We start from the raw sequence: 22,663 nt of genomic DNA on the forward strand, positions 1-22,663 counted from the left end.
TCTTCAACACCATCAGGTTTTTAAAGCAAGAAGGCATGCAAAGTGCAGGCAGGGCCACCAGGCTTTCTACCTGTCTGTAGTGACCTGTAGGCCAAATGAGGAGTTAGGGCTCTTTAACAAAAACAGTTTCTAAGTTGCTATCTAAAAACTATTAAATGACAATTAAAGCTTTGAATTTTCTCTAAGCCTTTCCTCCTAAAAGCCACATATTTAAGCTCCTAACCAGTTTTCCAACTGGCGTTTGTTAATCTAAAAGACACCTGGCATTTTCAGCTGTTAAAACTTGATGTCAAAGTCATGTACCAAATATTTTCAAACTCAATCATTATTTGCACAGAGAAGCCATACTTTCACAGTATTTAACATTACTTTTTATTAAACTAATCAAATAAATTAAATACTGATACCATCAGTTGTGTGACATTTCTATCACAAGTGACATGTTAGTCCACACTTAAGACCATTTTCCCCATTTATATAAAACAATTCTTAAGAAATCAACTGAGAGTTATCCAAACACTAGAAATGTATTCATCATCCCCACGTTCAGAATATCTCCCATTGTCCACACCTGAACAGTCAGAGCCACTGAAGGTAGGCAGAGGCAAAGAAGTCATTTTAATCAGTGTGTAGTGTAGCTCTACCCTATCACTCATTGTAGTTATTTGCTAAATGGCTCTGAAGAAGAGGAGGACAATTTTACTGCTAAAAGCTAACTGACCTCTATAAAGTTTTAAAAATATAAATAATACTTTGAACGCCAGAATAGTTTTATCAACTTAGATTCAATGTTGTTTTATAGCTATATGTACTTTTCAAAGAATTTTCAAAAAGCTAAAACAGAACCCAGCTTATAAATGTTCTAGATAAAGCAAGAAGGCTTCAAGACCTGCCTAGCCTAAGACCTGCACAAGGTCAAGACAGACAAAAATCCCAGCATGAAGGAGGCAGGCGTGGTGAGAAAGTCCTGCCTTTAGCTGGGACGATAATGATGGCTGCTGACGATATTGATGACTATAATACTGCCCTACACATCACACATCTCACACACACACACACACACACACACATATATACACACACACACACACATAAACACACACACATCACACACATACACACATACACACACACATACACACATACACACATACATACACACACACACACATACACACATACACACATACATACACACACACATACACACATACACACACACACACACACACACACACACACACACACACACGATGTCCCTACACTTATATATACATAGCATGAAGTGGATTCAGTGGGTTTTAAAACAACACACGAAGAGGGGATGGTAATGAAAATGACAGGATGAAATGCAGGGAGGGCAAGGAGTGGAATTGAATAAAACACATTATATGCATATATGAAATTCTCAAACAAAAAATAATGAAAATAATAAAAAAATCTAAAATCACAGTAATGATTTCAGAGTGATAGTTGCATCTCCAATGGTTCTGTGAGAAATCTGACATTGAATTTGCTACATCTCCATCATAATGCTGACTGTATAAGCACTGACCACTAGACCAGCAGGATTGACTTTATGAACACTACACATGAATGCTAATGCTCAGCCACTTTTGCTTTTGAGAGCTAATTATTCAAGCTCTCATTTTCCAAGAGAATTATAGTTCTTATTTCAAATGGCTAAAATATAACATAGTCAATGAGCTTCAGACGATCTGGACAACTAATTACTTGCTACTCAACAAAATGATCACAAATTCTGAGAAATATCTTCTAAAAGCCTAAGGTTTGTAGGTATTCTGACATCCTAATGAAAACCAGTTTGTAACTTTGTAACAAAATGAGTCCAGACTTTAAATAATAAAGTAAGGCTACCCATTTTTTAAGATATCTCTAAATATAAACCAGGAAAGAGAGGGGAAAGAGAGGCAAGGGGAAAGGGGAAGAAAACAGGGACGGGAAGAAAGAGGAGAGAGAAAAGGGGAAGAGAGGTAGAAAGAGAATGCGAGAAAAGGTAAGGGAATGTGTGTGTGTGTGTGTGTGTGTGTGTGTGTGTGTGTGTGTGTGCAAGCATGCATGTGTATATGCGTAGTTTCTTTTCAGTTTCTTTTTCTAATATTTAATGATGAACATATAACTTTAGGAATAGGAAATAGTTCTTTCTAAGAGGTTTTGTATATGTCATTACAAATGCATACTATGTTTAACTAAATATAAACTTTCTAGTGAAATATTACTTACCTCCAAGACTGCATAATGCATAGAACTATATTAATTTTTCATGAAATCACATATTCTTTCTTAAAATGTTCATCTTAGCTGATACTTTCTCTTGAATGCAAAGCCATTTTTCCTGGCTCTACTACAAATATAATGCTAGGAAAATTGAAGGAGTTTTTTTTAGGAGAACCCTAGACCACAACACTATCTCTGTTATTTTCAAGCCAGGTATCCTTGGAAAGGGCTCTTAGAATCAGTCAGCTACCAATCCTTCTAGACATAACTACCAGGACTACTACAGATGGCTTTCACGTGCACCAGACTCAGTGTTGTTAGGAAGCATCACAGCTACCTGTTTTCTTCATATACACTGCTTAGCTTTGGTTTAATTTTCATATCAACAGAGTTTAACATTATTAACTATTATAATAGCTAATGTGAAAAAAGTAATATAGCATCACATTTTTAAAAAATAATCACATAAATTGTTTCATCTATTTATAACAATCTATTTATAGATCTGAAATTAGATCTAGGAATGCTTAAGTACTTTGTTCAATGTGGAGTTATGCAACTGTATTTTTATTTCCTCATATGAGGGTATGAGATGAGAGCCATACCCAAGCTTTACTAGTTAACCCATGGCTTGGACTGAACTAAGAACATTTCTATCTAACTATCTCTAGGCCTAGGCCTTGAAGCTTGTAGCCTCCATACAATCTAAGTGATTGTATGCAAGTGAAGAACTTAAAGGATTCAGCTTCCAGCTTCTGTCTGCTAACCTAGGCCTAGACTGACTTCAGCCTCCAAGACTTACTGCTGAATAGGCTTGCCTTTCTATTTCTTTCTATACTCTTTCTGCTTCATTCAACTTAGCTGTTCTAGCTCAAATCTCCTTACCAAGCTGACTGATTCAAAGCTGCTCCTCTCTAATTCTCACTGAATTGCTCTGCTTCGAAACACTGCCCCTAAACTCTACAAACTGAACTGAACTCAACTGGACTGTACTCCCAAACTCTACTGTACTGTCTCCACAAACCTCGCTCCTGCACTCTCTCTGCATTGCCCTGAAATAGCTTGTTTTTCCTGTCTGTTCTCCTGAAAGTTGGGCATATCCTATCTCTGACTCATTCTGCCATATCTTTGTCTGATTCATCACTTTGTCTGCCCCTGAATTAGATGTCATTGTTTGGGATTAGAGGTGTGTACTAAATTCCAGATAAAGGGATTAAAGGCATGCTGTGTCTATATTCCTTATAGAGGGATTGATTAAAGGTGTAAATTTCAGTCAGAGAGATTAATGGTGTGTACTAAAGGTGAGTCTGTATTTGGGCCAGATCACATAGACCTAGGTCTTTGGATGTGATCCCTTGGCAGAGCAGCCATGTTGCTGGATTAAATTTCCTATACCAAGTTAGAATTTAAAAATAGACCTGTAATATCAAAACTTACTTTTTTGTATAATTTACCATATTTTAGCTAATTTAAAAAAGAAGCATATACTTGAATATAACACCAAAAGCATTAGCAATGATAACAAAAATAAACATACTCTTATGTTTTAAAATATACCTTAAAGAAAGTAGCAGATATTCTACATAATTAGGAAAAAACTGAGAATCAAATATCTAATAAGGGATGTTAGGCATATGAAAAACTTCTTAATAATAGGCAACCAAAAACTTAAATGATCAAAAAAGCCAAATAAAAATTCCAAAATAGAAATTATACAAATGGCCAGTAAGCACATGAAATGACCACTACAAAGTAGAAAAATGCAATTCAAAACCACAGCTAGATTCCATCTTATACCCAGTAGAAGGGATATAATAATGACAAACTAAACAGATAAAAAGTATTGCAAAGGTATAGAAAATTGTAACCCTCAAGTTCCGCTTGTGGGAATATAAAATTGTGTATGTACTGTAGAAAATAATCTGTAAGGTGCTTCAAATATTAAGTGTAAAGTTACTGCATTACTTAACCATTTCACTCCTAGGTATATACGCCCCAAAATAAAAGTGTACATCCACATAAAAACTCATACCCAAATGATGTTCATAAGAGTATCATTTACAATAGGCAAATGGTTAAAAAATACCTGTCCAGTGAAGGATTTAGAAGATGTATATCCCTAAAACAAATAATGCACCATGATATAATAGGGGCAACTTTGGGAAATACTGGGTAAGAGGTGGGAGGCAAAATATATAGTTTGTTTCCCTGGCACTGTGGTAAAACACTGACCACAGGTAACCTGAAGACAGGAGGCTGGCACTTGTGCATCACAATTCATCACTGAGCAAAGTCAAGGAAGTAACTCAAGCAGGAACCTAAAGCCAGGAATTGAAACAGAGGCCATGAAGAGGATGTTGCTTCCTGGCTTCTTCTCTATAGCTTGCTGGATTTGCTTTCTTATACAATCTAATTTCACCTATCCAGGGATGGCTTTGACAACAGTAGGCTTCCTCCTGATATATCACTGACTAATCAAAAAATACCCCCACAAAACTTACTTTTAGGGCCAAACAGATGAAGGCACTTTATCAGTGTAGGCCTTTCCCAGATGAGACGTTCTCACTTCAAGTAGACAAGGCACTTGAAGTATATCCATATTGACATATATCACATTAGATATGACAGAGCTGAGGAATAATTACTAATGATTGTGTAGTATCTTTTGTGTATGAACAAAGATTTCTTAAATTTATTTTAGCGGTAGGAAACTGTAAATACGCAAAAATCCATTTTTTTTATATTGTAAATGGACAAATTGTTTGGTGTGTAAATTTTATCTCAATAAAGCTGTAAGTAAGAGAAACAGCAAGAAGAGATGAGACATCAGCGTTTGTACTTAAAGGGCGTTTAAGTGTGATATGCTTTTAGAACTGGTGAAAATGATCAATGAGAAGGATATCAGAGCGTGTGGGCAGCTTGTGGGAAAATCTAAAGATTGGTGACATGCAACATGAATGTCACATATTGTTCATTTTCTGTCTCCCAAGGCAAAGAACCTATGTTTTGGACCACCATGAATTGTGGTAAATGGTATTGTGATATGATATTGTAAAGAAACTAAGAAACGTACGTCATTGGCCGTGAGAGCACACTTGCATTTATAAGCTTCAGAGTCAACAAGCAAGGCTATAAGAAAAGAAGAAAACAAAAAGGAAAAGATCCCACTCACCGTAGGAGATGAGAGAAGACACAAGGAGTGTCTCTGAGAGGCCAGGACCCATGTGCTCTGGAAAAGCAGCCTCAAGGTGCGTTTCTATGAAGCCACAACGAAAAGCCACAAACATCACCGCACTATGCCAAAAGGCAGGAAATATGGTCCTAACTGCCCCTTGAAGCTGCTTGTATCCTGCATGAGAGTTTACTTTTAGGAAACTGAACAACAGAGCCAAGTGAAACCATTGCTCTCTAATCTCTGAGCAATACTTCCAAGGCTCAGATAAGAAACATATATGAAACTGAAAGAATAAGGAAGGCAGGAGACAGTGGGCCTTGCAATTGTGCAGTAGAAATGCTACCGGGTTCCTGACAAGCATGCACGAAAGGCTACAGATGGAAACCTCTGTGCTATCAGGACATCCACACTGCAGTGTTATAGTCACATTCAGGAGAGCAGAGGAGAAAAGCACTTTTCAGCATCCTAAGGGAGGGTGAAAGGGGAAGGAGGGCACAAGTCCCCCCATTTTCCGACTAGGTAACTAAAAATATATATTGCACGTGAGTGGCATCTCCTACACAGTATATGCATGTTACCTTGCTAGTAATCTTAAAGTCATGATTTGATTTATTGTGGTGTTCCTCCCTTTCTCTAGAACTTTATATCCTTTATTGTGGTTCTTTTTTCATTTTGCTTTTTCAGACACCATTGCTAAGACCCAAAGTAAATGCTTTTAATTTATCAGGAAAATAAACATGTTTTACTGAACCATGGCTGTCATTCTGTCAGTGACTAAACATTTGGAATGAAAACTACTTTATTCTCCAAGGTATTCAAAAATGTATAAAGAGCATTTATCTTTTAGAAAACTTGTAAGAGGCTCTGGATAGATGGTAGAACCCTGCAAGTGCCATCTCGTGTGAACCATAACACATACAACACAAGGTATACATGCTTTTGTGCCATTGGCACATTAAACTCAAAATACATTTCCTTGTGATCTTCAATATTTAAATTATTTAATGGACTCTCACTATGTATACAAAAAAAGTCCTTTTTGTCTTAAGTCCTTTTTGATAGATGTTTGTCATTCACTACCTCAAAATAACTTCTTCTAATTCAAAATTTTAGAAAGTAATTCCAGGACCAGCAGATGGCTTAGCAGGTACTTGATGCCAAGGATGATGATCTAAGTTCAAAACCCAGAAACTATATTCTGGAAGGAGAGGACTGACAATTACAAGTTATCCTCTGACCTCCATGCATTAGTATACATGCAAGTACACGCACACACATACATGCACACACAGATGCAATGTTAAAAATGTATTCCACCCACATAGTTTGAGATTATTTTCTTATTTGATTGCTTCACTTGGTAGAGGCCTAGAAGGTAACTAAAAAATGTTTTAACATGAAGATGGTAACAGGAGCAAGCCAGCCGCAATCCCAGCATGGAGGGAGGAGGGGCTCATGAACTCTCACCTCTTGGGAGAAGCTATTGGTAATCCATAGCTGCAGGCAAAGGGAGAGTCAGTGCTGAGGGATGCCCACTCCTGAGAGGCTTCCCTTCCCGTGCTCCAACAGATAGCCTCCCATACACAGGAGACACACGAGGTGGCACCGAATGGACTCAGGGGGTATTAAATTTAAAATAAATAAGAGCACGTGAAGGTGAGAGGGAAAATAGTGAGAATAATAGAGGATATATGGGAGGGGAAGAAAAGAGAGGGTGAGTTAATCAAAATGCATTATGTGCACGTTTAACATGAATGTTTAGAAAAGAAGAACAACTAATTCTACACCAGGAAAACAAGGACAGTGGTGTTTAACCTTCACTGTGTGATAAACATGGTCTCCGTAGCTCTCCTTGCAATCACCTTGTCAGATGAGTCAGTTCTGGAATTTCCTCGTTGTCTTAACCTCCTCTTCCCCCTCCTTTGTTTATGTTCTCTACCCTGTGACACCATTTAAACCAGTTACCCAGGGTGAATCCTCAGCGGGATTAGAAAGAGCCCTGTGGCATTTTCATTCAGGCTTCTCCTTTGAGGATGTTTTGCCATCTCCCAACTAAATACGGAACTTGGTTATTAATGGCATTTTAATCTCTTTTACCTTCTATTATGATTAATTCACCTTTTTAAAAGACTGCAAAGTATAACAATTTAAAGTAGAAGTTTAACATGGTTATGCTTTTTCCTTTTCAGTGATGAGGAGGATGTAGGTAAACACATTTTATGACTCGGAATAGGTTCATATCCTGTTCCTGAGTTTGGGAGGCAAAGTATTTCTACTTGCATTGTCCAAAAACCTTGGTATCACCAAGAACAAACAATGAAGCTCCTGGGAGCTGCACGGGAGGAAAACAGAGGCTTTCCTACCAAGCATTCTTGGGGAAAAATGAGATGCAGCCAGGGAACCAACTCAACAGATAGACTGGTCCTGGATTTGGCACGCAGTAAAACTACCCCAAAGCCTTTCTTCACTGAATATTTTTGTCTTTGTTCAAATATAGCTGTACATTCTGAGAAGTTATTGGTAGCCCATAGCTGCAGGGAAGTGGGGGTGGAAACCAGCTAAGATCTATTTTTAAATTGCTGAGTTTTACAATAACACAGCACATAATAAATAATGGTGATTAATTTATTTTTATAAGTATTTAAAGAGTTATCTTTTTAAACCTCAAATGTCATAATCTCTTGCTTCCATTTAGCTTTATAAAAATGTACTTTAAAGGAAACACAGAGCCAGATTCTCTGGGTTTTGAACTCCGCAGGAGTGCAAGTGGATGAAAACCCTGATAATAAGGAGGCTCTTAATTTTTAAAAAGATTCTCCTATCACTATCACCAGGCAAGCTAATCTTTGGTTTAGCTGGGCTACATGAAGAAAAATAGCTTCCTTGAAACAAAGCCTGAATTCCATTTCTAAGTTCTCTATCCATTGACATCCTTCAGGGTGAGCCTCTCTCCCGTCTGTTCATTTCCCTCCAGTGTCCACTCTTCTTCTCTGCACTTCCTTCATCTGAGCCTCTATACAACTGTCTATTCCTTTATGAATCCTGGGTCCCCACATACACTAAACTGTATGCCACAAGGAGGAACATCTTATAGAGTTATGTATAAACTGCCATATTCCCTGAACTGTCCATTTAACATGGCACATAATTCTTATTCACTTTTTAAACTGTTGAATTAATGTTAACAGTACTTATACTTTGCTAATATGTTTTTGCTCACATGACAAATTCTTAAGGACAACAGAGTTTACAATTTATCTTCCTATCTCCATTGTCCTGTTCACTACATTGAACAAATTAGAAACTTGGTGAATTGATCTGTTAATAATTAATTCCACAAACATAATATGTGTATAGCACCCAGAGGACGGATACTGATTGCAAGTAGGTGTTGTTTGAATATTACTCCTGGTCAAGGCAGTGAGAGAAAAAAACCTCCACAGGAATGCAGTGCAAGCAGGAGGGATGTGTACTTGGTCAGAGACAATTCTCTAATAACATTCCATTTTTGTTTATCACTTAATGACCCAAAGAACTAAACTTCAAAACCAAGATTACTTGATTCTGTATAGCACTATTTTATGAAACACTTTCCAATATCAAAACTTTCTTCTCAATATTTAGCTTTTATTAAAATTTTAGCACAGCATAAAGTTTCATAAACTACTCCCTTGATAGTTCCCATATCCTGCCTTACAGTATCCATATTTAGTGTGGATATCTATGTGCTTCCCTTCAAATGATTGCATCCTAACCTCTGAAGCTCAAAACATTTGGAGGAAAGACATTCAGAAGGCTCTAGCCAAGATGATGTTTTCCTTATAAAGGATTAGATTTGGGACATTGATCTAGAGACACAAGGAGTACTCTGTGACAAAGGGTGAGATCAGGGTGCTGCCTCTACAAATATAAAAATGCTAAGGACAACCACCAGTATGATGACAAAAGCTAGTAGAAAAAGCTAGCAGCAAACAGAACAGATTCTCACTCCCAGCCCTTGGAAGAAACTGAGTCAGCTAACGCTTTGATCTCATGCTTACAGTTTTCAGAACGATAACAGTAATTTTTGGTGCTTAATCCATCCAGTTTATAGTACTATGTAATGTGAGCCTCCCCCAGGCAGAAAGGAAGTGTACTGTTAGATCAACGGAAATAGTCTGAGTATTTGAGATAAGCTTAAAATTTAAAGATGAGGGTCGAAGTCAGTAGCTCAGAGCATTTGCTTAGCATGCTTCATGCTGCCATGAGGTCAATCCCAGCAATATACACACACACACACACACAAACACACACACACACACAAACACACACACACACACACACACACACATACACACACACACACACACACACACACACACACACACATACACACACACACACACACACACACACACACACACACACACCCCTGAGGATGAAAGTCAATAGCAAACAAAAGGGCATCTTGGGGGAGTAGAATCATGATTCAGTGATGTATTGTGTCTACTTTATATGAGAGGGTTGAGTGCATCAGTGTTGATACAACTGTTAAAATTGTTGCCATTTCCTTATTAAAGAGCCATTCTATTTGAGGCCAACTTGGTCTACAAAGGGAGCCCAGGACAGCCAAGGTTACACAGAGAAATCCTGTTGCAAAAAACAAACAAACAAACAAAAAAAAGCCATTCTATATCTTATAATACTTCTTATCACTTAATCCTCATAGGGGTGAAGGCTATGACAACTGATGAGGTAAATGGAGCTTAGGCTGACATAAATCAGAGGGAGAGGCACAACAACCCACCCACAAAATCTTCGACCCAAGATTTACCCTGTTTACAAGATGTGCAGAGATTAAGATAGAGCAGATATTGAGGGAACGTCCAACCAATGCCTGGCCCAACCCAAGACCCACCCATGGGAGAGGGCCAACCCTTGACTCTCAGAGTATTAAAGACACTCTGCTGTGCTTGCAGACAGAAGCCTAGCGGAGCTGTCCCCTGAGAGGCTCCACCCAGCAGCAGTTTGAAACATGCTGAGATTCACAGCCACGTATTGATTGGGTGATGCTTAGGGATTCTAGTGGAAAAGGAGAGGGGGGTGAAGAAGAAAATGACCTGGAGGTGACAGGAGCTCCACAATACGACTAAGAGAAGCAACTAAGAACCATGCAGGACTGAACCCAGGCCCCCTACACAGCTGCAGCCAATGGGCGGCTCAGACTTCATGTGTGCCCTTTAGTAAGGGGAGCAGGCGCTGTCTCTGATATGGACTCCAAGTCTAGCTTTTTGGTCACTTCTCACTGGCAGGACTGCTTTGCCAGGCCATAGAAGAAGAGGGCATGCACAGTCCTGATGTGACTTGATGAGCTGGGGTGGATGGGAAAAAGTAAGGAAGGGGAAAGGGGGAGGGGAGGGAGGGGATGGGGGGAGAGGAGGCATGCAGCTGTGACCAGGATGCAAAGTGAAGAAACTATACATATTATGAAAACTATCAGAGCATTTGGAGTACATCAGTTGAGTTCTCTAATATAAGCAGGTTTGTCCTAAGCGATTGCAAACATGAGTTTGACAAAAAAGACCAGCCTCCCCAAATGACACAGAGTTCCTAGCAGACTGATTTTGAACCCTCCCACGTCTCCACTCTGAATATCGACTCTGCAAGTTTTGAATTAGACAGTTATCTTAGTCATGAGAGCTAATTCTTTATAAATAATACCATATACTAAATATATTTACTGTTGACTCTGATTCTCAGGAGAATACTAATACGCAGAGTAAGAACTCAAAGAATATTGAATGTTATTATATGCTTAGGCCAGGTTGGAATGGAAGTACCTCATTGTCCCAATGAGAATAATTGAGTATCAGAAAGATTAAGTAAATTGCCTAAGATCACACTGTTAATAAGTCACAGAGTGAGGATTCCAGCTAAGTCTGATTCCAAAGTACACATTTCTTCTGCTACATATTGCTACCTAAGAACTGCTACACACAGCTAGACATACGGTACAATGAAGAGTCCAGAGAGATGGGACTCACAAACTGCCACTGACAATATGAGAAAAATCTACTTCAGCGGCCTTGAAACCTTGAGTCCCACCCAGTACCTGCCACTCTCTGGAGATACCCCACAAAATGCTTATTTGAAATGTCAATCTTTTAAAGTGACTTTTTTATGTTTTAATTAGGAAAGACAAATTCACATGTTCTTAAATGGATTACATGCTAATTTTAGTCCTATAAATAGCAAAACTTCACTGGACATCTCTATCTGGTGGATACTGGGAGTTACTGTGATCTTTACTGCTATCCCAGTGTTGCGTAAGCAAGCATGTCCCTGTAACACATATGAGCAAAGCCCAGTTAACAGCCTAGCATGTCTGCAGTACACCTACTGACACAATGTCTCATCACAGCATAACGGACCAACAAAATACCTAAGAAGTGATAAGGAACATGCCACAGGTGACATTCTCATGGTTTTAAAATAAAGTGGTTGTATGCACTCTGAGGTGACACCGAATATAAGACTATCCACCCAACAATTGTATTGTCAGAGAAGAGCACATGACAGAGTTTTTAGAAATTAGTATTATGTAATCATTTACACAATTACTTATTTTTTGGTACCATAAAGTTTTAGCCTAAGTCATTTTTATACTCAAATAAAAATTAGTTTTATGAATCACTCTTGGCCTTTCAAATCTATGAATAGGTTTACAGTGAAAATCTGCCTTCAAAACACCTTCACTTCTGGGGCAGGCATTTAATTTCAAGATAAGGTAGCGAGAGTGCTAAACTTGGGGGACTTTTACTGTAATTACATTGCCTTGTATGCTAGACAAGCATCCAAGTACACTTGACCTATTTGTTTTAAAACTGGATCACAGACTATTCTTTCTCAAGGAATACCAAGCACCCAATTAAACTTAAAAGTCAACTTTACAAGGTGAAACTAATTTTTAAAAAAAATCAGACAATGCCCCAGGGATACAGGAATATATGCACCTTTTATGTATTCCTGTGTTTTTACATTAGATTTTATCCCTGGATCTGGTAGCAAAACAAAGTTTGAAAAAAATTAATTATAATTTTCAGAAGTATAAAATTGTGTAATATACAGAAAAATGAAATTAAGAAAATCATACTTAAAATATATACGGTAACTATTTTTGTCTTTATCCACTTCATATCTTTGTACTTATGGAACAGTGATTCTTTCATTGCCAGATGTATATATGTGCATTAGAAGTTCCTTAAAGGATTTAATTTGAGAACTAAAATCATTGATAAAAGCACCTTTTAAAAGAACTGTGGATACTATTATATGAAGAAAATCCAAGATTTGTATATAAAGTGATAAGTATCAAATTTAAGAACCATCTATCATGTGTCTCTACCTTCTTGAAACCTTAAGAAATAAATAAGAAATAAGACCAATTGAAAATCATATGACATGAACGATGCGGGACGAGTGATTGGCGGCAATGGTGGAATAAAGCAGGCTGTGGTGTATTACGATTACAATACTCAGCCTAGTGCTGGTGGCACACGCCTTTAATCCCAGCACTGGGGAGGCAGAGTCAGGTGGATCTCTGTTAGTTCAAGGCCAGCCTGGTCTACAGAGACAGCCAGGGCTACAGGGAGCAACCCTGTATTGAAAACTCAAATAAATAAATAAATAAATAAATAAATAAATAAATAAAATAAAAAATAAAGAAAAGAAAAAGTGTAGAATACTCAAATGACTGAACCTGGAGCATGGCTTAAAAAGTAGGGTTAGGGTGCAAAAACCCAATCAAAACTCAATCAAAGGCCTAGCTTGATATTCTTGAGATAAAATTAAAAAAAAAAAAAAGTACTTAGATAACATAATCAGGACAAGAAGCACTATAGGAATCACATTTTTGTTACTGAGCTGTTACTATGTGACTGTTTAGCTACTGCTATGTTTTCTGGCCTGCTGTACTGTCTGTTTTTCAAGTAAACATCTAGAGCAAAATATAAGGATATAATTATTTTGCAAAGTTCTATCCTGCCTCCTGTGAATGTCATAAAGACCTATCCTAAGAAACAAAGTAAAGAAATAGTGTCCGGAGAGTTGGCTCAGCACTTACGAGCAACGGCTGCTCTTCTAGAGGGTCTCGTTTCAACTCTTAGCATTTTTATGATTTCTCATAACCATATATTAACTCTAGGCCCAGGTAATCCAACAGCCCCTTATGGCTTCCACTGTCACAGTGTGCCCTCAGTGCTCAAACATACAAGGTGGCAAGTCTCCTGTCCACATAAAATAAAAATAAATCTGCGTTAAAGCAGCAAGCCCTTACAAGAAGTCTTAGCTATAAACAAGTGCATTAAAAAATCATCAGAGACAAGAAAAATTAAAGTTTATAAGTAAGCAAATGTAATATAATTTGTCAGTACTATTCTAGGTGTGTGATATATTGATGAAAATTATGTCTGTATTTATAACAATCTAAGGATGCCTTAGGACTTCACAATAGTGAGTTTAGTAACTGTTAAACTGTAGTCCTTTAAAACCACACCTCATATGTACAATCACCTAAAACATCAACACTTCATTCAGATAATGTATATAATCTCTTGAGTATTAAAAAGGGCTGGGAGACACCGGCACAAACTACAGGATTCAGGAACTACTCAAGAGAAAAATTCAACCTGTGGCAAGTTGACCTATTTCTGTATCTGCTAATTTACTGAGCATAATTAGTAGGATTTATTAGACCAATGAAGACTTGTTGGGTTATCCAAGCATGTTTTGTGGTTGAAATGATGAGTTTAGATGTTATTCAGCAGAATTACTTGCACATTTGTTGAAGTATTTCAGAGAGGTTCTTCTTTCTTGTAATTTAACAGGTATGTGTGGAATCTAGGAATTGGAATATTTGATACATTTTCCACGTTGTGTATGCTGTATTCCACAGAGAAACTATATAGATGTTTAGAATATATCAGAGTAGAGAAAAACTATAGAAATGGCTGTTGGTTATTAAGCAGGATGTTCCACTTTTAAGAGCATAAACATCACCTCAAGAATGTGCTGTCCTGTTTTAAGCTGAGTTCCATCCCAGCATACCACTAACCCCAAGAAAGTATCCATCAAACGCAGTGCACCTGACAGAGCTTCTCTTTACAATAAATCCTAGCTCCACTAGCCTCGTATCTGATGTCACTCTGCAAAAGCTGTGACCACAATGGGATTGAAAGGAGAGAGAAATTAGGAGAGACTCTTTCTGCTGCCTTTTGTGGCAGCAAAACATCTAGGACTCCAGAGCGCTTCTGAGATGAGGGGCTGACAAGTTACCAACTTCATTCTTGAGAGAATCATCAGCCTGAGTCAAGGATCAAACAATTATATATTTCTAAGTGAAATAACTTTTATCTAACAATGTAGGTGAAATTTTTCTTTAATTTTTAAAGTATCAATTGACTTGTTTTCAAGGAATTGTATTTGTAACTTTGGAATATTTTACTATATATCAAGTACTTTACATAGTCAATTATTTTATAAATCAAAATTAATGCCTACTCTAATTAAATAAAGTAATAGAATCATAGAATCTATAAGTGAATGTGATGGCCTTTTGTTATAAAGAAAAAATGTTGCATGATTTAAAATATTAGGATGAAAACTTTAACTAGAATAAACAGAATTTTTAATAAATTCCCCTATAGGTTCTAAGACTGTCAACCACTAGTACCTGGCAAGCATCAGGGGCTTATTAGTATTGTTAAATGAATATGCATATACATGCTTACATGAATAAATAATGAACAAATAATTAAAGCTACATTTGTATTTCAAGGCTATCATTCTCACCTTAGCAAGCTCATCTTATAGTGATTATCTGGTTTATCAAATTCTATTGCAAATCTCTTGGCTCTGCTGTTGGGATTGCTACCTCTGACTGAGCCTAAATTTCAACAAGTCCATAAACTCTTAATATAATGAATATGATTTTAGGCTTCATTGTAGTCATGTTTAATGTACTAAATTAAATTGTGTAAGTAGCTAATGTCTTACTCAATTACCATCACTGATCTAGGATGGTTTTTTAATCTAATATGCATATGTATATGTGTGTATGCACATGTGTGTGTGTGTACAACACATTGATTTTTTTATATATACAGAGAGTAGTGAATACTAAATATTAGTGTGAAATGGAGTAGGAAAGCAAATGTGAGTTCTTAGATGACAACTCTGAGCTGAATGGAAGCTTCTCTTGTAATTCAATTTTGCCTAGGGCTGGGGTGCAGGTTAGTAGTAGAACGCTTTAATTCCCACATGGGTCTGGGTTTGATCCCCATTACCACCAAATAAAATATTAGTTCTGCCAAATTACTATTTACCTAAAAGAGTGTTCATAAGACAAAGAAATTATTCAAACAACTCTATGACATGCAGGACTTGCACAGGTTTGCATCCTCACACCAGGCTTCCTCCTCTAATAGAATTACTTTACTTCATAAGATGTACCACCCTAGACTTTTCCACGCAACAAATCTATCAGTCTAAATCTAATTTTTTTCTCCTCACTCTCACCTTCCACCTCTAATTTTAAAATGCTTATTCTAGTTCCTAAACACTTTTCCGATCCATGTCTTTCTCCATCCCTTCTGTCACTCTTTAAATGCATCATTTCTTTCACAAAACTACAACCACTTTGAAATGATCGTCCCTGCATGATTAAAATCTGTCACTTTCACAAGCAGTATGATCAAGCCCTAAGAACTTTCCCAAGTCCTCAGACATCCAGCCTGTGCTAGTTTCCATACCTACCTCCACATCTCTGTCACATGTTTCCTGGACACATGCAAGACCTTCCCTCAATCTGTGGAGGTCTCTTGCTTGTTCCTTCTGTCATCCCCCACACATAGTTTATTCTGGCTTTCATTTTTCTCTGACCTCATCCACATCTTCTTTGTCTGGATAACAGTCACTGAATGACTTTGTCTGGGTGTGATTACAGGAAACACTTCTCCATCAAAGCTTCCTGGTCAGGTATGAGTGTTTATTAGAGGTTTCTACTAAGGACTTGTAAAAGCCCTTAAGATAACTAGTTTTAAGATAGTTTATTTTTCAAAAGGCAATACCTTTTATGTCTAGTATGGAACAGAGCAGTGGTGAATAAATGAATAAAAGTGCCCTTCAAAAAATTGCTCTGAATCATGACCTACAAGGAAATACTGCTTTGACTTGGCTTTTTTGGGGGGTGGGGTGGGGATTGCTGATAACATCAAGAGAGTACATCTTCCAGGCTGAGAGTCCTAACAATTCTAAAGACTTCAAAAATCTCCAGTCCATTTCATGACTCTAGAGCCGTGGTTCTCAACCTTCCTAATGATGTGACCCTTTAATATAGTTCCTCATGTTATGATGACCCCCAACCAGAAAATCATTTTTGTTGCTACTTGATAATCATAATGTGTCTACTGTTAAGAATTGTAATGCGAATAGCTGATATTCACAACATCTGCTGTGTGACCTACGTGAAAGGGTCATTTGACCCCTTGTGACATACAGGTTGAGATCCCCTGCCCTAGAGCAAGGAGTCATAAAGTAGACTACCTTCGAAAGGGTCATCATGACAAAGAAAAATTGTAGGAATCCTTGCTCTATTGAAAATGTATTGACAGCTGTCTCCTCTGACCCATTTTATCAGAATGATTGTCACTATGGCAGGAATGCTGATCATCATTGATAAGTAATATACATAGATCTGTAGAGTTGAACACAGTGGAGCTGAACTCAACAAGAAGTAGTTATCAGAATCACATAATCCAGGAGTCCTGAAATGGTCTGAATACTATAACACAAAAGAATTTTACAATTTCAAATAGTTCTTAATAGGCTATACAAAAATCAGCAGCAAATTTGACAAGCCTCTTCTGAATTTGTCAGTATTTTTGCTAAAAGAAAAGTTCTCTGACAATCAAGTCTTTTAAAAGGCCACTTTGTAATATTGATTTTATGCAGACAAACAAAAACTGAACCTACATTCTGCATCTATTCCACTCTTAAGTGCTGATGGGACACCGCTAAAATAATGTTTCCTCAGTGATAATGCACAACGTATTTTGAAATCCTCTGCTAGTGGCTCCAAACAGCTTATCTCTTTCATAGTCTCCCCTGCTTAAACTCACTGCTGTGCAGGGACTTTGAGGAAATGCCCAAGATGCATCGGGAACAGAGGATCAAAAGGGCCCAAATTGCTGCTGACTCAGAGGTGTTTTTAAAGTTTCAACAAATAATGTCTAACTCCTTGCTAAATGGTTAACGCCCTTCCCTTATGGTTTGCCAATCCTATACTTATCTCCACTGCTGCCACACTGAAATTACAGGTTCCCGTAAAAGGACATTAACGGTAATAACAACCTTTATGGTGGTATTCATTTGTTGACCTCTTAAACAAGTTTCAACATTTATGAATTGAATATTATCACAGTAAGTACACTTCCATAGAGAAAATCAAAACCTTAATTTCCTGTATCAGTGTGTACGTGTATCAGAGGTATTTTATTGATATATCAAACAGCATGTTGATGAAGTTATTTTTAAAATAATAGCTTTCTCTGCTCTGGGTAACAAGGGACTGAATATTAAAGGTATATTGTATAGTATTTGCTATAAAACCATGGAATAAATTTCAATAATTGTGATATCAACTAATATTAATTTTAAATGTATAAATATTTATTATATATACATACATATATACATATATACACAATGACAATTTTCATGTACAGGAAGTGCTCTTAAAGCTCTGAATTTAAACAACCAAAGCTAACATGAAACTAGCATATATCCCAAGTTGAAAACTCTGAGCTGTGTAATATCAAAACAATTAGCAAAAGGCAGATAAACAGAAAAGAGTCCCGAGGGGTTGATACAGAGCCAACACTGGGCAGTGTTTGTGCACTGTCCACACAGGGGGTCCCCATCCTAGAAGTAGCTTCTTCCAATTCACATTGGAGAAAAAGCCAGATGACAGCACGGAACTACAGGCACTGGATGGCTGTACCTAGCTAAACGGACACATGGAATTCAGCTGTTCCCGGTTTTCTAAATACCATGACTGCATCCTCAGTACATCCAAATTGGCCTTTGGATTTGGACACCTAAGTCTTGCTCAACAGGCAAGATAATGTCTGTGCATGAATCAGAAACAAAGTGGACATGGTGCTACCCTGTTTGTTGGAATTGTTCACAGCTCAGTCTGTAAAGAGCTTGCTTCACAAGCACGAAGACCTGAGTTCAATCCCAAGCACCCAAGTAGAAAGATGGGTGAGGTGGCATATGATTATAATCCCAGTGCTGTGAAGGCAGAGCCAGTCAGGCTCCTTGGGTTCACTATCAAGCTTGTCTAACATAACTCATGAAAGTCAAGCCATTGAGAGACCTGTCTCAAAAGAGGAGATGATGGCCTACACTCTCCCACTCTCTCTCTCTCTCCTTTCTCTCTCTCTCTCTCTCTCTCTCTCTCTCTCTCTCTCACACACACACACACACACACACACACACACAAACCAGGTACACATCAGGCATGATCTTTTTCTTAAAATTATATGAAAATATAAACTTCAATCATTTCTTCAAATCCAAGATTAATTAATTCCACATATATGTGAATCATAAATTCTATGCAAATATGTCACTACTTGTTTAAAAACAACTTATTTCCTAAATGTTATCATAACACTTTCAAGTCAATGTACTTGTTTTCAGTTAAAGTCACAAAATACTCAAAATTTTCATGGTAAAATTGTCTTCTATGTTAGTGCAGTTCCAATGTCTTCCAAATTTTTTACTTGCTGCAAACTTTTGCAAAAAACAAAAAGCACTTAAATTTTTATTAAACTTGATCTGGTTTCCCAGTGACACAGCCTAGATAGTTATATATTTATACTTAACATAGTCCACAATCTAGACCATAATAGTGGACACGTAGAATTCAGCTTTTTAAAAACTCTTTTATGACCCTGAAACTGATGGGATAGTATTCAGAAAGTTAAGTTCCAAGACATCTAAGGAGAGCTGATATGAGCAGTTTTCCCCTAAGTATCTAGTAAATCCACGTTAGATGAGATGACTGCCTACATTAACTTCCCAAACATATGACACGCATACACATTACATATTTAGGTTGATAGTCACAAAATTATATCCAATAGAAACAAACTCGTTGTCTTACACAAACAAGGAGCATAGCATGTAAGAATGTAAAAAATACCAATAGCAGCTCACATTTGCTCAGTAAGCACAGGACATATTCCTCAGTAGATTAACCCACTGTATCATATGTCGCATTGACAGCCTCCAAGTTTTAAATCACGTCATACAGAGATGTGAAAGGACTTGCCTACCAGGCGGTAGGACTGCAGCCTGAGTCCAGACAATAGGAAGCCAGAGCCCACTGCCCTTGACACCAGGAGGCACTGCCTAGTCAAGTGGAGAAAAGGTACTCATTCTTTGAAAACTATAGTCCAGAAGGGAATTTATAATCACTGTCTAGTACTTAGCTGAATGTCAGTTCCTATAAATAGTAGGAACTTAACTCTTAAAAAACACACCTATTATGAAATCGTCTGGAGAACAGAAATAAGTACTTAACAAGTTTCACAGCCATTATAATAATTTCCTTTCCAAATCAACCTAAGAGCATTTGTAAAGCACATTGAAATGTATTGGGTGGGTTATAAAATGGGGAAGTTGAACAATTTCAAGTTTTTTAATCCTTAGTTGAGAAAACACACAAGTAATACTGATTCTCCTGAAAACTTGCCTTTTCAGATGGCCTGACATTTAGGTTCCTTAAAATGCTCTCATAAAAGCCTACAATTTATGCCAATTAACATTCTGATGTTGTAAGTAACAGGAAAATCAATCAAGGTCGATAAGCTAATTTATAGGTGAAGTAAGAAAAGGCACCCCAAATGCTAATACTTGTCTCCCATCTACTGGGAGGAACTCTCCTGCACAGACACTTCTCTCCTGAGCCCTGAAGCATCTGGAGGCTGAAGATTGCACGTTACCTCTTACCCACACCCCAGGGTCCTGATTTACTTGGAGGGGTCACATGCGGTCACATGAGCGAGCTGGTCCTTTCCGTGCATTCACACTACAGGAGCGGGTGAATGAGCACTTCAAATACCAAGCTGCCTAGGTCGTCCAGCTTAAATTCTAATTTTCAAATCTTATTATTAGACTGAGGTTTTTTAGGGTAAGAGAACAATGTCTTGAGTGACAATTGGATATAGCATCAAAGGCTAGAACCCTAGCTTCACAGCCTCATGGTAACTGTCTTTTTAAATGCATTGCTTGTAGTATTTCTTTTTGTTTGTTTGTTTGGTTGGTTTTGTTCTGTTTTCAAGACAGAGTCTCTCTGTGTAGCCCTAGCTGTCCTGGATGCACTTTGTAGACCAGGCTGGCCTCGAACTCACAGTGATCCACCAGCTTCTGCCTCCTGAGTGCTGGGATTAAAGGCGTGCGCCACCACACCCAGCATAGTATTTATTTTTAAAGTTAATTATTTTAACTGACTTGTTCACATTCTTAAAAATGAGCAATGTAACTGTGGTGAGCATGTTAGATTTATTCAATATTACAACAGCAAAAAATAAGTACACTATAATTCCTCACCTTTTAAAACTTCAGGGAATAGTTTTCTGAGCAATACTACATACAGACATCACAACTGCAGACAAGCTTTCCGGGAGAAAACAATGACCCAATCTTAAGATGTTTTTATTAAGCAAATTTATAATTTTATAACTTACAGGGAAAAAACTTTAAAGATCTATTGCTTTGTAGCATATTTGGGTGTTACAAGTCTGATTCACAGTTGCAAACAGATTTTGTTTTCTATTCAATCAGCTTCATTTTATACTACAAAACATATCCTTTAAAGCAATAAATGACAACACACCTTTAGAAACAAAACAAAAATCTCTTCCTGTTTTCCCAAAGTCTGCCCATATTCATTCCCTTCTCTGGTATGGGCCCACGTGTCCCTGCAAAGATCTGCTGGGCACCCTCTCACCTGAAAAAGAGTTTGGAGATAAAGCTGGCTCTCTCCAGAGGTGACTTCTGCATGATGTCTCCGTGGTGGTGCACTGAGGTCTGTGTCTGGACAGGTACAGGTTGGACTCGACCTCTGAATATCCAGGACCCCGCCAATGCTTTTGGCTCTTCCCCTTTTCTCAGACCTGAGGTGATGTCATTTGCTTTCAAAGGCCCCCAACCAGTCGGGTTCCACACACCTCCCCTTCTGCCCCCGCCTCCGCAGCCCAGGTTAAAAGCCAGCGCTGCCTAGCTCAGCCCCAGTCACTGCTCTCCACGCCCCGTGCCCGCCCCGTGAGCTCCTTCCTCCTGCGCCTTGCACACACCCGCCAGCGCCTCCTTTTCTCTGGCTCTCACTCCCGCGCCTTCCAGCGCCCCCCTCGCCCCTACCTTCCGACAGCGAGAGCCGAGACAGCAGGTTCGGGAAAATCGTGGCCATTTTGCGGGACCTACCACCGGCTTTCTTCCTAGGTGGGACCAAGGACCACTCACTGACTCCCTTGGCTTTCTTGAAAGGGTTTTCTCCGTCTCTTCCCTCTTCTTCTCCCTTTCCTCCAACTCTTTCTTTTTCTTCCCTTTGTTCTTCTCTTTCTCCTTCCTCTGTTTCTGCCTCTCCTCTGCCTCCTCTTCGTCGTCCACCTTCAATTCTTTCTCCTCCCCTGTCTCCCTCTTCTCTTCCCCATCCCCCACCTTCATCTCTTTCTCCTTCATCTCTTTCCCCTTCTTTATTTCTTTCTTCACCACCTTCATGTCTTGCTCTTCTATCTCTTTCTCTTCCTCTGCCTCCATCTCTTTCTCGTTCATCTCTTTCTCCTCCGCTGCCCTTGTCTCTTTCTCCTTCGTTTCTTTCTCTGTCTCTTTCTCCTTCATCTGTTTCTCTGTTTTCTTCTCTTTTTTCCTCTTCTCTTCTCCCTCCTCCTCTGCCTCCATCTCTCGCTCCTCCATTTCCTCTTCTCTCTCTCCCTTCTTCTCTTGCCTCATTAGCTTCTGGCTGAGTTACAGTTAACTTCTCAAGGTCCATTTAGAAAAAGAGATGAAAATGTGGCTCCTTTGTATCAAAGTCCAGGTTCAGAAAGCCGTGACGTTCCACAGTACTCCAAGGTATCCACCTCAGTAAGCCCTTCAAGAGCTGGCCAAGACCTAAGCTCTGTTGACTGAAGGTTCTAGGGTAACCAC

The 22,663-nt window shown here is 38.3% G+C and overlaps 1 protein-coding gene across 2 annotated transcripts in view; it reads right to left on the reverse strand.

Annotated features, from left to right (window-relative positions):
* Positions 1–22,648, reverse strand: part of CFTR (CF transmembrane conductance regulator) — a 146,869-nt gene extending 124,221 nt beyond the window's left edge. For both annotated transcript variants that reach the window (XM_084785182.1, XM_084785181.1), the window contains exons 1-2: positions 21,878–22,648; positions 21,468–21,633 (exon numbers count right to left, since the gene is read on the reverse strand). In XM_084785182.1, coding sequence (XP_084641308.1) covers positions 21,468–21,633; positions 21,878–22,508 — 797 coding nt within the window. In that variant the 5' untranslated portion in view covers positions 22,509–22,648. The remainder of the gene's footprint in view (positions 1–21,467; positions 21,634–21,877) is intronic.
* Positions 22,649–22,663: the final 15 nt, after the last annotated feature.

The sequence above is a fragment of the Acomys minous genome (genome assembly GCF_964271855.1).
Source record: "Acomys minous genome assembly, chromosome: 6".
NCBI lineage: Eukaryota > Metazoa > Chordata > Mammalia > Rodentia > Muridae > Acomys > Acomys minous.